This window comes from Podarcis melisellensis (assembly GCF_964234715.1).
Source record: "Podarcis melisellensis genome assembly, chromosome: 12".
NCBI classification, from domain to species: domain Eukaryota; kingdom Metazoa; phylum Chordata; class Lepidosauria; order Squamata; family Lacertidae; genus Podarcis; species Podarcis melisellensis.
Window position 1 is genome coordinate 51165619 of NC_138544.1, and position 14311 is coordinate 51179929.

The window sequence follows — 14311 nt, forward strand, 5'->3', positions numbered from 1 at the left end:
AATTATGCACATTTGCTTAATTATTCCTCCAGATGGAATAAGTCCTTCAAGAGGAATAATAATTAGATATGCACAGCTTTTGGAATGTTCTTCACAAAGACTGGGTGGAGGAGGAAATGGACTCCAGTTTGAACCCAGATAAAGGATTTGATCAAGGGCCTTTGAATCTGTGTGGATTGCAAGCTGTAAGAAATCAAGCCCAAAGCTGCATAATTTATGGTACTCCATTACTGTAGAATTTAGGATAGCAGTCTTCAAACTGTACTCCCTTGGATTCATCAGAGGTTCCCTGCAATGGGACCCAGATGGACAAGTTCAGTGGAGGCTCTGTGGTGGAAAGGATCATAAACGGAATAGAAGCCAAGCATCATTTGTGACTTTCTGGCGTTTGTTTGGCACTCTCAGTTTATCATTTATTTTGCTGGAAAGATTTATTAACTGCTTACAGAGATTTCTAACTGATGCACAGGACAACACTGAAGATAAAACGCAGCCTAAACCCTCAAAACAATTCACAGAGAGACAGACAGACGGAAAATAGTAACTAAATTATATGCTGGGATAGGCTTGCTGGTTTGTTTTTTTAAAGTTTTCAGCCGGTGCCTAAAACAATACAGCAAGGGGACCTGCCTAATGTGAATAGTTCATACAGGGCACCTAGTTAGATCTCTTGGGTCACTGCTATGTGGAAACTGTGCAAGGACCCGAAGGTGCTCTCTTCCCTGCAGTACGCAAAGGTCCTGTTGGAGATGACCCCCAAATATGAAGAATTTAAAAAAGGAAAACAAAAGAATTGAAAATCCTTGGGCTAAGCAGCTGATGACCTGCACATTGATTCCAGACCCTACAGGCTTCTCAGTGAGAACCCCTTCCCCATCTCATCATTCTGTTGTACCCCTCATCCGCTTTCCCCTATGCATAGGGTTGAATGGCCGCAGCTGGAGAAGAGGAAGGAAATTTGATGGGAAATGGGAAAGTGTGGGGGAAATGGAACAGGAGTTTTGCTTCCCTTTATTATGCGGCACAGCCAGACACTTCCTAGCAGAAGAAAAGGTGTGAAGAGGGCACAATATGCCGAGGGCTCCATAAAAGCTTCCGTTGCTGGAGGAAACAGGTCTTGACCAGAGAGTTTTGGTTCCGACAGGAGTTTGTGAGCAGACCAAATGCTGCTAGCCCTTTCAGTCGTTGATCAATTCAAAATTTCCCACAACCATGACCCTAAGGCCTGAGAAAAAGTGTTAGACAAGGGAGTCTTCCGGTGTCCTCTCCTCAGTCTTTTACGCGCTCACAACTGGCAATGTTTCACACACATTCAGTCTCTCTCTCTCTCTCTCTCTCTCTCTCTCTCTCTCTCTCTCTCTCTCTCTCTCTCTCTCTCACACACACACACACACACACACACACACACACACACAATCTCTATATGAAAAATGGGAATGCCATGAAAACACCCACTTCAGTGGGTGCACAAGATAAAAACCCTATCCGACTGCCCCAAAGACATCAAAAGCACATTAAAATGTCAAAAAAGGAGACAAGATAAGGAACTCATTTACTGCCTTGTCTTCCAATGAAACATGCTGCCCCCTTTCCCTACACATCACCCCGAAGTAACATTTCAGTCCCTGGGATTCCTCAGAAAGAGATACACAATACTGAGGCCTTGGGATCGAACCAAGAAACTTTACAACCTTCTTACAAAGAGGCTCTCTTCCATTTTATAACTTGAATTATCGACAGCCATTTTTATAGTAATCACTTTCAAACATAAAAGCATTCACAGGGTATAAGAAACTGAGTCACACTATGACATTCTCCCCACTCGAAACTCCAAAGCCTGAATAAAAGCCCATCTCTACTTTGCCAAGGCTTTGAAGGAAACCACAACGCAGGCAGAAATGACGTTTGGAAAACATCTATTCTACAAAGCTGCACCAGTTTTGTGTGCTTTTTACTGCCATGGCTTTATCTAAAGAATCCTATGTATTGTAGTTTCATGCGGATACTGAGAATTTTCTGCTTGGGATCCCTAGATCCCTCACAGAACTACAGTTCCCATGATACCCTAGGGAGAGGGAATGAGAGCTAAAATTAAGCCAGGGGTGTAGTGATATGTCCTTGTAGGCCACAGAAATTGTTGGAAGCTTGCTGAGAGGAGTTTGCACAGAATTAAAACAGATAGACCCAGGGACCTCTAGATTCCTAGACCTTCAGTCTCTTTGCTGACCTCCCTATGCCTTTACAGTTAGACTAATACATCCTAGGTTTCATCCAGTTTGCAACCTCCTCCTCCTCACAGCTCTCTCTGGGACCTTGGCTCTATCCTCTAGAAACAAAGGAAGAAGCATAGCTGCCTTTCCCTTCTCCAAATTAGCTAGCTAGCTTAAAACAAGAAACTTTTTCTATCTGAGTTATGTGTTTCCTATAATAAACACCATTATTTTCTTACTCTACAAGCATCTCTCTGTGCGTGCAACTGAAACATGCAAAGTCTACTCTTTAGCCAAATTCACGAGCCATACACTGAACTCTCTGCATACCAAAAAGCTCCAACACATTATTCGGCTCCATTTCAATATACACAAACATCCCTGTTGTGACCAGGAGGCGCAAGGCCAGTAATATACAAAGAGGAGTTGGCCTTAAAAATTATATCCAGCTATAATATATCTTCAAATATACTTCAAATATACTATAATGCCAAGCCAAGCCAAGGGAGATGCTATGGCCGTACCCATGGATGTCCAACCTGCAGTTTGGGTGCCACTTCTGGCGTAGGCCTGGGCTTGCGAGGCTACCATAGATTAAGGATCAAATTGCAGCCTCTTCTGCCAGTGCTGCCCCACTGCTAGCAACAGAGCTAAGAAGACAAGAGAAAACCTCCACCCCACAGCGTGGGAAGCCACATAGGATGTGCTACAATAGCAGGGTCTACCACACTGCCTCCAAGCCCCCAAAAGTTGTTCACCACATCAAAGAATTACTGAAGGATGAGCAGCTTACCTGGTCCGTTTCCGTAAATGTGCTCTGCTCATCATCTTCAATGTCAGACTCTCCCGGAGCAATGGGGACACAGATGGACAAGTTTGGGTTGGTCATGAAGTCATCGTTGTGGTCCACCTGCTGCTTCTCCCGGTTTCCCTCAACCCCGTCGCTAGCGGTGTGGTTCTCCTTCTGGTGGTCCTCTTCCTTGCCAAACTCCATGCCCGTGTGGTTGTTGACGCAGTTGTGGACGACGGCTGGGTTCTGAGCCGCAAGCTTCATCATGGCTTTTTTTTCAGCCGTCGCCTTCGGCTGCCTGAGGACGCTGCAACAGAAATCCCACATGGCACGTTTGGCGTAATTGAGCCCCCTGTTGATGCGCGCAAAGGCGAGCTGCAGGTTATTCATCTCCCCGTCTTCATCTGGAGCAGAAAGGTTATCGGCACTGAAGGAGCTCAACAGCAAGGCAAGGAACAGGTTCAACACCTGAAAGGAAAGGAAGGGTGTCAATCATTTTGTTTGGGAAATGGCCATAGCTCAAGTGGTAGACACAGTGTTTCTTAGACCTGGGCCTCCGGGCGTTGTTGGACTAAAATTCCCATCACCCCTGACCACTGAGCCTGATTACTAGGGATGATGGGAGTTGTAGTCACAGCTTGGGACAGGCTTCCTGAGCCCCACCCTCCATGCTGCAAGCCCAGATTTTATCACAGCACACAGAATACATACACACCTCACCAACACTCATTTGCTCACACAGGAGAAGGGAAAACCTGCCCAAGCTTCATTCATTTTGGGAATTGAATGACCTACTTTAAGGGGAACCCTGACATATGGCGAGGAGAGAATGCCTTCGACCACTGCAATAATATTCCTCCTTTCGCACTGTGCTCATTCTTAATTTGCAGAGTTAATAGAAGTGCCTCCAAAATTAGGTGATTTAAAAGAAAAGAGCAGGGGGAAGGCGGGCAAAATGCATTTTGTTTTTGTTATATTTATATCTCATGACATGAATGCATGTGCAGTTATCTGGAATGAGTTATTTCGGATCTATTGGATTTTCAGTGTAAAGGTCTTAGATCAAGAGAGGCCAGATGGGAGGGACTTCCAGAATGCCCCCTTGTTCTTTTCACACATCTTGAGAAGCAGAGCCCATCTCCCCTACTATAGCATCAAAAACTCCCTACGGCAGACCATAGCTGGGAAGACATTTCCCCTTAACACTGAAGTCACTGGATCTGGGGAATTCCACCACCAGCAGCCACACATGCCTCAACTGTGTCCCTAGCTGAAGTTTCATTACTTCCTTCCATAGAAGTGATCAGATTGATCACGGGTCTAACTAGAGATTGGGGAAGGGAGACCATCAGCTTTGTTCCACCCCCTTGTCCAAGCTGTCAGAGGTGGCCCTAACTTCCTTCTCAACTAGCAGGCGGAAACGCCACCTTAAACTTCCACTCGCCATTGGCTGGAGGAAAAAGAGGGTATCAGCTTCTGATTCAGGCTCTTGATTCAGCCTTCCAACCAACTGTTAGAAGAAAATTCAGATGAAAATTGGCAAGGGGATGTCAGGGAACTGCCATCGGAGCCAGAGGGGGAGGCAAGGCTCCAGAGCGATGCTGGAGAGGGGCCCAGCAGGGAGAGAGGAAGCTCAACCGCTGGGGAAGGAAATCAGCGTAACACCAGGGGTGAAGGGGGGGCAGATGGGGGAATCGGAGAGGAGGCTCCAGGACTCTTCACCGGAGACCAGGGGGGAGAGCACGGGTCCTCCGCTGCCCACACCCTCCCTGCGCAGCAGACTTCCGCGCAGGGATAGTAGGAGGAGACTTGGCATTAAAGAACTTCTTTGCTGGAAGAAGTTCAAGAAACGCCCACTGACGGATTCTGTCAGCGATTGAGACAGCCATGGGTGAGAGGCTGTCCAGACAGAAAGGGTTCAACCAGGCAACCTAGCCAGGAGTGGCAGCAACTTACGCACGAGCAACCCCTAGAACCATTACAGGGATGAAACCTGACTCTCCAAAGACACCCAAACAGCAGAAGACAAAGTTGCAGGAAAGCAAAATTCTACAATGCTGAAATCCTATACTCCACCCCCCCCACCCCGCAGAGACCACTGGAAAATTTCTGAAGGTCTTGATGGACCACTTAATGATTTTTCTGCCTGTTGTAGTAATTGCATTGCACTGTACCACATGTTGTATGACATTTAATTGCATTTCTGTTGCTTCTTTTATTTCCTATGTACTGCTGCAAGCCACTGCAATCTCCAAGATACAGTTTATTTACACACATATATAACCTGAACCTCTGATGGAGGGTCTCACAGCATTAACACTCCAAGAGGGCCTTGCTTCTCCCATGGCTGTGGCCTTGGATCCAAACGGAAATCTGCCATGGCTTCCTGACTCTCTGCTTCAGCTTGCTGCGTTTGCAGACTGCCATTTTTTTGTCTCTTAGCTCACATCCCTGCGAACTGCAATCCTAAACAATTACTCTCCTTCCAGCTCTGGCATTTGTCCTGCCAACTAACCCGGAGATGGGGCCTACCCTTTGCTGACTGGCACAGACTTTGCCTTCTTAATGGCTCATCACCTTGCCTTTTGTTCTCCATAATGGCTCTTCTCCCTGGTGATTTCCTGAACCAGAAACTGGTTTGGCCTGTATTTTAACACCTTGCTAAGCATCTGGCAGGGATACGGGTGGTGCTCTGGGTTAAACCACAGAGCCTAGGACTTGCCGATCAGAAGGTCGGCGGTTCAAAACCCCGTGATGGGATGAGCTCCCGTTCCTCGGTTCCTGCTCCTGCCAACCTAGCAGTTCAAAAGCACGTCAAAGTGCAAGTAGATAAATAGGTACCACTCCGTCTGTTCTGTGTGTCTGCTAATTGAGAGATTGCTAGACAGAGTCCTTTCCTTTTGCCTTTGTTCATGTGGAAGCAAGCAACTGTGGTGCATAAGAAGGTCTCCACCCGGAGGGGAATTCCTCCGTTCTGTGCGCTGCTCTGGTTCTCCAGAAGCAGGTTTGTCATGCTGGCCACATGACCCAGAAGCTGTACACCGGCTCCCTCGGCCAATAAAGCGAGATGAGTGCCGCAACCCCAGAGTCGTCCGCGACTGGACCTAATGGTCAGGGGTCCCTTTTGTTTTTTCAAGCATCTGGCAGCCCATTTTAATAGTCTAAACAGTGATTAAACTCTAGTAACTTAGGGGAGGATCTGGCACCCAGGAACTTAGGGGAGTCAAGGCACCCACAAACTCATAGCAATACTGTATCCTGCAGAATTCATACTGTAAGACAATAAAATACAATATAAGAAATAAAAGTAGCAATAAAAACACAATTAAAAACAGCTATGAATATGCGATGCCATCTCCTGTCTTCTACCAAAAATCCACCTGAATGAAGCTCATGGACCACTTGTCGTCCACCAGCCATTTTGGGAACCCTGCTATACACCTTTCCCTGGCTGATAGTTCCACTGAATACAATTTGACTTTATTCTGAGCAGGCACACACTGGATTATGCTAAAAGAATATCTATGGAGAGCATTTACTTATCTATTCAGAGCACCTATTGAGGGCTGTAGAAAATTTCCCATCTAAAATCCCAAAGAGCTGCTAACAGTCAGTGTCAATGATAGCGAGCTTGATGGACCAAGGCACTTTTCTATGTTCCACTGGCAGAAAAATAGAGCTTTAAAAGTATACCACAATTATCTTTTTTATGTCAGCTGTGCCTAATTTGTTGCAAGCCACTGTTCTGTGTGTCTGCTAATTGAGAGATTGCCAGAAAGAGTCCTTTCCTTTTGCCTTGGTTCATGTGGAAGCTAGCATCTGTGGTGCATAAGAAGGTCTCCACCTGGAGGGGAATTCCCTGAGGGCTGGACTGGGACATCAAATCATATTTAGGACTTTAAACATCAGCACCTGGAATTGCCAGGGGTGGCCCAGGGCAGTTCTTCCAGAATAGGTGTAATAAGGCTGTAAATTGCTTTCAGTTGCCTTGGACAAGAGACTAACAAATATAATAAATAAATAATATTAAATAATATGGTCCTTGCGGTTAGTCACAGTCACTGGCTCGCAACATTCTAAACCAGCTACAGCAGCCTTCCCCAACCTGGTGCCCTCCAGATGTTTTTTGACTACAGCTCTCATCATCCCTAGCCAGCACCACCATGGTCCTCAACATCTGGAGGGCTCCTGGTTGAGGGAGATTGAGCTAGAGTTTCTAAACAGTCCTCAAAAGCATCCCCATGTTGAGTGTGTGACAACTGTCCACTTTGGAGGTGACCAAGGTATGGATGGGGACATGGGTGGCGCTGTGGATTAAACCACAGAGCCTAGGACTTGCCGATCAGAAGGTCGGCGGTTCGAATCCCCGCGATGGGGTGAGCTCCCATTGCTCGGTCCCTGCTCCTGCCAACCTAGCAGTTCGAAAGCACCTCAAGTGCAAGTATATAAATATGTACCACTCTGGCAGGAAGGTAAACGGCGTTTCCGTGCGCTGCTCTGGTTCACCAGAAGTGGCTTAGTCATGCTGGCCACATGACCCGGAAGCTGTACGCCAGCTCCCTCGGCCAATAAAGCGAGATGAGCGCCGCAACCCCAGAGTCAGTCACGACTGGACCTAATGGTCAGGGGTCCCTTTACCTTTTAAGGTATGGACAATATATTTGCAGGTATTCCCTGAACCATGAAGTCTACGAAAGCAGAGATCCTTAGGTGTCTGGATACCAAATTCCATGTGGCATTCCATGCCTGTAGAACAGAAGACTGCTGTTCCTGGCATTTCTTGGTCTCTTTCGGTTTAATTACGAAAATCCGTGCCTAAGAACTCCTGCAAGCCAGCACGACCTTAATTACACCGCTACCACTCGATCTGAAGTATCCTGTCATTATTAATCCATCAGGCACTCACCGTAATCACCATGATTAGCATGAATGCATTTTGGCATCAATGGCACATATCCCATTGTCCGGCCGAAATAACCTCCGTCGGCCTCCGAACTGAACAGACAGCTGCTTGAATTCAATGAATGGGGCCGAAGCATAATCCAAAACGGGGGCACGGAAAAAGCTAATTTCACAATAGTAAAGTGACCTTTTCAATCCCTGTAAATTTCGTGTTCGGTGTAGAATGGCTTCACAGCAGGGATGGCATTACGAGTACAAGAGTGAGCAGCCACCTAATACATGCATAATGTGGAACACAACACAAGTGACTGGCTCCGTTCCACCCCAGGAATTCAAGTTCCCACATTTTCAGGTTCTGCCATGCCAAGTGCATTCTGTAAGGAAAAGGAACAGGGGAGGCACAGCAGCTTTATGGCATGGAGAGGGAGGGGGAAGAACCAAATGAAGTCGCCTCTTTCTTACAGAGGAGGGTGGGAAGAAAGTTATACTTGAATTTCAACCATCTCTGAAGAAAAGCCAGGAACCCCCGAACTTTCTACACTGAAAGTTCACCAACAGGTAAAGCTAAAAAAAACAAACCACAAACGTCCGCAACTTTTGAGAGAGGATCCTTTTGTGGTAAATGCATCCATATTCCAAAAAGCCTAAATCACAGTACTACATCCACTGATAGCAATTACCAGAACCTATTTTTTTTTTGGGTGAGAACAGGGTGACAGTGACAGTCCTATCAATTTTGGTAGGGGAATTGGTGTTACTTTTTCTCAGAGATCTTTGTCTCATAACAAACATGGAGGATAAGGCAGTAATCACTGGCTGCAGCCATCCAGATCTTTCCCTAGGGGCAGATTCGCACCATAAATTTAAAGCACAATGAATGCACATTGAAAGCACATCACTTCCCCCAAAGAATCCTGGGAAGTGTAGTTTTCTTCCCACAGAGCTACAATTCAAGGCACCCTTACCAAATTACAGTTCTCAGGATTCTTTGGGGGGAAGTCATGTGTTTTAAATGTGTGCTCGGTGTGCTTTAAATGTATGGTGTGCATCTACCCTAAATGGCCTCGGCCCAGTATACCTAAAGGAGCGTCTCCACCCCCATCGTTCTGCCCAGACACTGAGGTCCAGCGCCGAGGGCCTTCTGGTGGTTCCCTATTTGCAAGAAGCAAAGATACAGGGAACCAGGCAGAGGGTCTTCTCAGTAGTGGCACCCACCCTGTGGAATGCCCTCCCGTCAGATGTCAAAGAGATAAACAACTACCTGACATTCAGAAGACATCAGGGAAGTTTTTAATGTATGACATATTAGTGTATTTTTTGTCTTTGTGGAAGCCACCCAGAGTGGCTGGGGAAGCCCAGCCAGATGGGTGGGGTAAAAATAAATTATTATTATTATTATTATTATTATTATTATTATTATTATTATTATCACCCTAGAGCTCTCATAATCTCTGACCGCTAGCCATGCTAGTAGGAGCTGGAATCCAAGGAATGGATTTAGACACTAGGAGAGGTTTAGTTATTACAGTATTGCTTAAACTTGGAAGCAACGGTTGATTTAACATTCTAGAAACAATAATCCAGGATGCTTTAATGTGGAGTGGGTTTTCCTGGTATTGCCCCTTTTCTCCCCTTTAAAATCAACCACCACACACATATTGCTTTGGGAAGAAATGAAAGCAATGTTTACTTGCATAATCTAAGTCTCGAAGCAGCAGTTACAGCAGCAAACATGGAGGCAGGTTTATAACAAGTATCTAAGTTGTGAAAATACAAAATCTAAGTTCAAAAAGATATGCAAATGTGGTCAGCTTGGAAGCATAATGAAGAAAGACGAGGCTACCAAGGAAGGATGTATGTATGGAGTGTTACAGCTTCCTGCCAAGGCAAAGGAAGTGATCTCACAGAGTTCTCTCTAGCAAATTTTACAGGAGAACTCTGTAAGCCTTAGCCCCTTCATGTGCCTATCTGGCAAAACATGAATTGTTGGTTTGACTGCAGTAATGTCCAACACCAACAACATCTCGTGGGCCACAGGTTTCTCATGCTTGCACTAAATGCTGCTGTGAGCACGGACAGCAGACTTCAAGGTCACTTATGGCTCCCAGCAGCCTTTTAGAGCTATTCATTTATCTAGCTGGAGGCAACCACTCAGTTCATCTGCACTCAATTTTAAGCAGGTGACCCCCTTCACCCAGGTACCTAGTTAGGCACAGAGGACCTCTAAATCTCTTTCCGCCATGTTCCTTATTTAAGTCTTTTAAGTGTTCCCTTTTTCATAGCTGCGTAACTTTATCCTGGCACACCTGCACTCTTCCACAGAGAGTACTTTTTCATTCTAGGTATCATTTATCATAGGCTATTTGCGTTCTCTTATAGACCTTTTATAACACACACACACACACACACACACACACACACACACACAGATGCAGCATACTTAGAAGTCCATGCTTTTAACCAGAATAAAGTAAACATCAGTTATCATTGTTTGCTGCTGCTTTTTTTTCTTTCTGAACAGCCTGCCTCGGAGTCATGAAGTCTAGTGTTTAGACAGATCAAACCATTTTATATGCAATGCCCATTTGCTTGCTATCTCTTTGCTTATATTGTCTCTTCTGCTGCTCCTACTGTGAACGATCTTTAACAATACCCAGGGCGCGCTTGCATCTGTGTTTCCAATACAGGGATGCCTCGTGATGAATTAGCTCCTGCGCTCAGATGCTGCGCTACCTTCCGTGCTCTTTGGACGCTGCTGTTCTTGTGAAATGGATTGGCACTGGGTTTCCCGTGGTGCTACTGACATAGCAGAAACCAGAAGCAGGTGGATATGCACAGGTCTACTTTGGAATCAACCCAGAGTAAATAGATTTAATTTCCCGGAAGGTTGCTGGATGGCCACAAAATTAATAGGCCAGCGCTCACCAACCCAGTGTCCTCCAGATGTTTGGGACCACTACTCTCATCAGCTGTGCTGGCGGGTTGCGGCTGATGGGAACGGTAGTGCAAAACTAGAGGGCACCAGGTGAATAAAGCCTGGCCAAAGTTGTGTCCGAGGATGATAGATTCCACGGTGCAGTCTGAAGGCACCTACGCCTACCAGCCTGCTGAAGCTAAGCAGGTCTGGTTCTGGTCAGTACTTGGATGGGAGACCTCTATGTTGCCTTGAGTTCCAGGATGGAAGAAAAGGCAAGCTATTAAGCCATTTCTCCCTTCCAGGCTCCTTTGACATCTCTCAGGAAGAAATGCACAAAGAGGAGATACCCAGAGCTGCTCCTGTCCATCAATGTCCACCACGATAACAAGGCATCACACTTTCCCATTTGTGATCTGAACCCTGCGCTGTTCAACAACCTGAGTTTGCAGGGGGAGAAGCCCTGTCACCTGAATTACATTGTCAAATCAGAGCAGATGCAACCTCTCGGTTGCTGTGGTTACTACCATTATTTGTACAACCATGCATTTCAAATCTGAATCCACACCCTTCCATCGCCGTGCATTTTGTTTTTTGCTCCCCATTTCCTTTACTGCAGTTTGCCGGCAGAGAACGTAAATCTACATTCAAACAAAGGTTCTCTCTCGACTACAACACCAAACAATGCACAAACCCACTCTCCTGTTCCCCCCTCCCCTTCCTGCTAAGAGGCCCCTGTCTTTCAGAAATCATAGAGGTTATACCCAGTGTTGACAGCATTCACTCAACACCTTGCTTGGGGTCGCTCAAGGCAGAAAATCCTCTTGTAGGTTTGAGAGGCGTGTCATCAAGAAAATGGATTTTCCTGGCTCAGGGAGGCTCACGGGGTGAGAGTGAAATGCAGCAGCATGTTTTTTAAAGAGCGCTGGGGCTGTGCCCTCAAAATCTGAAGGTGTGTTTTATTATTTGTTGATTTATTGAAAACGTTTACACTTTGCCTTTCTAGCATCAGCCTGGGGGACTCAAAGGGATGGATGTGGACTGGTAAAAATAAAGAAAACTCAGTCCTGAGAAGAGAGGGGCTCTGCGGTTCTTCTGATCAGAGAGACTTTGCTCCGCTGGTACTAGATGAGGTTGCACTGCTCTCTTAAAGCAGGACTGTGGGACATCAACTCTTCTGGGAAAATGGTCGAAGACGATGGGAGCTGCGGTACAATAACATTTGAAGGGCCAAAGGCTAACAACTCCTGCCCCAGAGGAAGATGTTTGTTGCTTGGGGGCACAGGATTCAGCTGTATTATTGTAGGGTTAGTTAACCCCTGCGGCAAGAAGTGCCTTTCACCTGCTTAGGCTGGCAAGCTGACAGGCAGTCTCCCCTGGACAGAGACAGCCTGGTCACAGTCATCCATGCTCTGGTGACATGAGGGGTTGATTGCTCTAAATGTGTTGTATGTGTATATTGCTTTGAAGTTTTGTGGGAAATTCAAAGATAAAGACTGAGCCCTCTGTCTGTGTGTGGACCCAACCCTGAGCAAACACTAGCAGGCTCTCTGCAGCTGCCTGAGGACCAGGTCAGGTTATGTCCCTACTATTGTCTCCTCTGTTTTGGATGGAAGTCTTCCCCATCACCTGCTGCATGGCCCTGTAGCTCCAGGTAGCGAAGGTAGTGTCCTCTAGATGCTGTTGGACTCTGACTCCCATCATCCTTTGCCACTGACCATGTTGGCCGGGGCTGATGTGAGTTGGGAGTCCAAAAATGGCTAGAGGGCACCTCCTTGCCTATCCCTGCTTTAGATACAGGTACTAGGAATTGATCTGTCACTGAGCTACAGCTACTCTGCACTTGGGCCAGCAGAACTGATAGCCAGAAAGTGGATGGCAAGCAAACCTTCTAGTCTTTATGTCAACATATTGAGTATCTGGCCTTGTTTACTAAAATTGATAGACTTAGTGGGACTGGGATAGCTTCAACCAGCAGGGCCACCTGTGCTTTGCCTATGCCCAGCACAAACAGATCAGATTCCAGGAGACAGACATTTGCATAATTTATTCCAATCACAGAACCTGGACATTCCGCAGTGCAGAATTCTGGCTTCCATGTTGCAGAAATTGTGTGTGTTCGGGTACAAATGTAGACACAGCCCTGGCAAATATGCTAGATAAGGTCCTTGTGAGAACACTACTATGGCTCTCTAATTTCTGGAATGGCGAAACACTGAATCAATTCATTCCTGAAATGCTGAAGCCAAAGAGGCTGCAAACGGAGATAGTACTGAAAGGCAATTTCATTGAATCAGCAATCTTACAGCTGCAAGAGGAAGCCAGAGACTCTGCTATCTAATCCATCTCCTCTGTGCCAACAGAGAATCATTCCTTGTAACAGGGGTATATTTCCTCGCTCTTTTGTAATATTGTCAAACCCAGAGTAAAGTTTATAAAAGGACACACTCCTCCCAAAAGCAATTTACATGACCAGTTATCTGCTATATTGTTCCCTTTTGGGTTATTTCAGCTATTTGTGCTGGGCTAAGAGGCTTATTCCATCCCTCCCAGCCCACTTCCTCCTTTATCCCGTGCTGAAGTCATAATCCCATGCTTTTGACATCCTATGCTGCTGATGCTGGAACGACGGAAAGTTCACAACTTCAAGCAGCCGGCGGTGAGCCTTATAGCCGAGCAGAAAGAAAAGCCAGAAAGTAGAAGGAAAAGGATTTGAGAATAGGACAGTGCCTAACCACAACAGTAAACCACAGCCCACAAGCCACTATTCCAGGCAAGCAACAAGGAGTGGACCCCCTTGTTTTTGGCAGAGATTCACAAGTATTACTGCCGTTTTATTTCAGTATCCTGCCCTCCTTCCTAGAGAGCCCAGCATGGCTAACAACAGCCATAAAAAGCTTGCCTACTGGTTACCTGTTATGTGACTGCCACCAATTACTTCTCCTCTGAGTTCCCAAGTGCTTGGGGCAGACACTTCTCTCCTTTGCACAGAGAGACTCCTTCCCCTGCAGATCTTCTCCAAATCCCAGTGCAAAGCTACTAAGTACATCTGTGTTACTGATAGAGGGCTTGGGAGAAGCATTGGGTCTTGTGCTGTGCCCAGAACAGGCTGCAGCTTTGAGGAGGCCACTGGCATAGAAACCTCTGGTGGTTGAGTGGACCTTCAGCTTGAGCAGGTGCCCACCTTTTGACCAGGCAGCCTCTATCACTGCCCACAGGGTTCCAGAGTTGATATAGCACCACTCAGGTGTATGTTGAGAAACTGCAATGGAATGTGGCATCATTAAAGGGGAACTACAGTAGCGGTGGTCCCTCTTCAGCCATGTTGCTTCACTGCCTGTGCTGGTCCTGGGGGCTAACCGAGAGGCGAGACCCCGAGTCCAGTCCAAGGTTGATGGTGCGGTATGGAGGCTGTCCGTCAATGCTGTAGCTGGGTCCAAGGCAGGGAGTCGGGTGGGGTCAGGAACTCTGGCAGAAGAGCAGGTCAGGGTGCAG

At 46.5% G+C, this 14311-nt stretch overlaps 1 protein-coding gene and 1 long non-coding RNA gene across 11 annotated transcripts in view; one reads left to right on the forward strand and one right to left on the reverse strand.

Moving 5' to 3' along the window:
* Positions 1-14311, reverse strand: part of LOC309381042 (sodium channel protein type 5 subunit alpha-like) — a 215660-nt gene that overhangs the window by 85734 nt on the left and 115615 nt on the right. For all 10 annotated transcript variants that reach the window (XM_081931409.1, XM_081931407.1, XM_081931408.1 and 7 more), the window contains one exon: positions 3004-3468. In XM_081931409.1, the coding sequence (XP_081787535.1) occupies positions 3004-3468 (465 nt within the window). The remainder of the gene's footprint in view (positions 1-3003; positions 3469-14311) is intronic.
* LOC309353405 overlaps positions 7299-14311 on the forward strand; it is a 157457-nt gene continuing 150444 nt past the window's right edge. Inside the window, exon 1 of the long non-coding RNA XR_014161809.1 lies at positions 7299-7646. This is a non-coding gene — a long non-coding RNA (uncharacterized lncRNA). The remainder of the gene's footprint in view (positions 7647-14311) is intronic.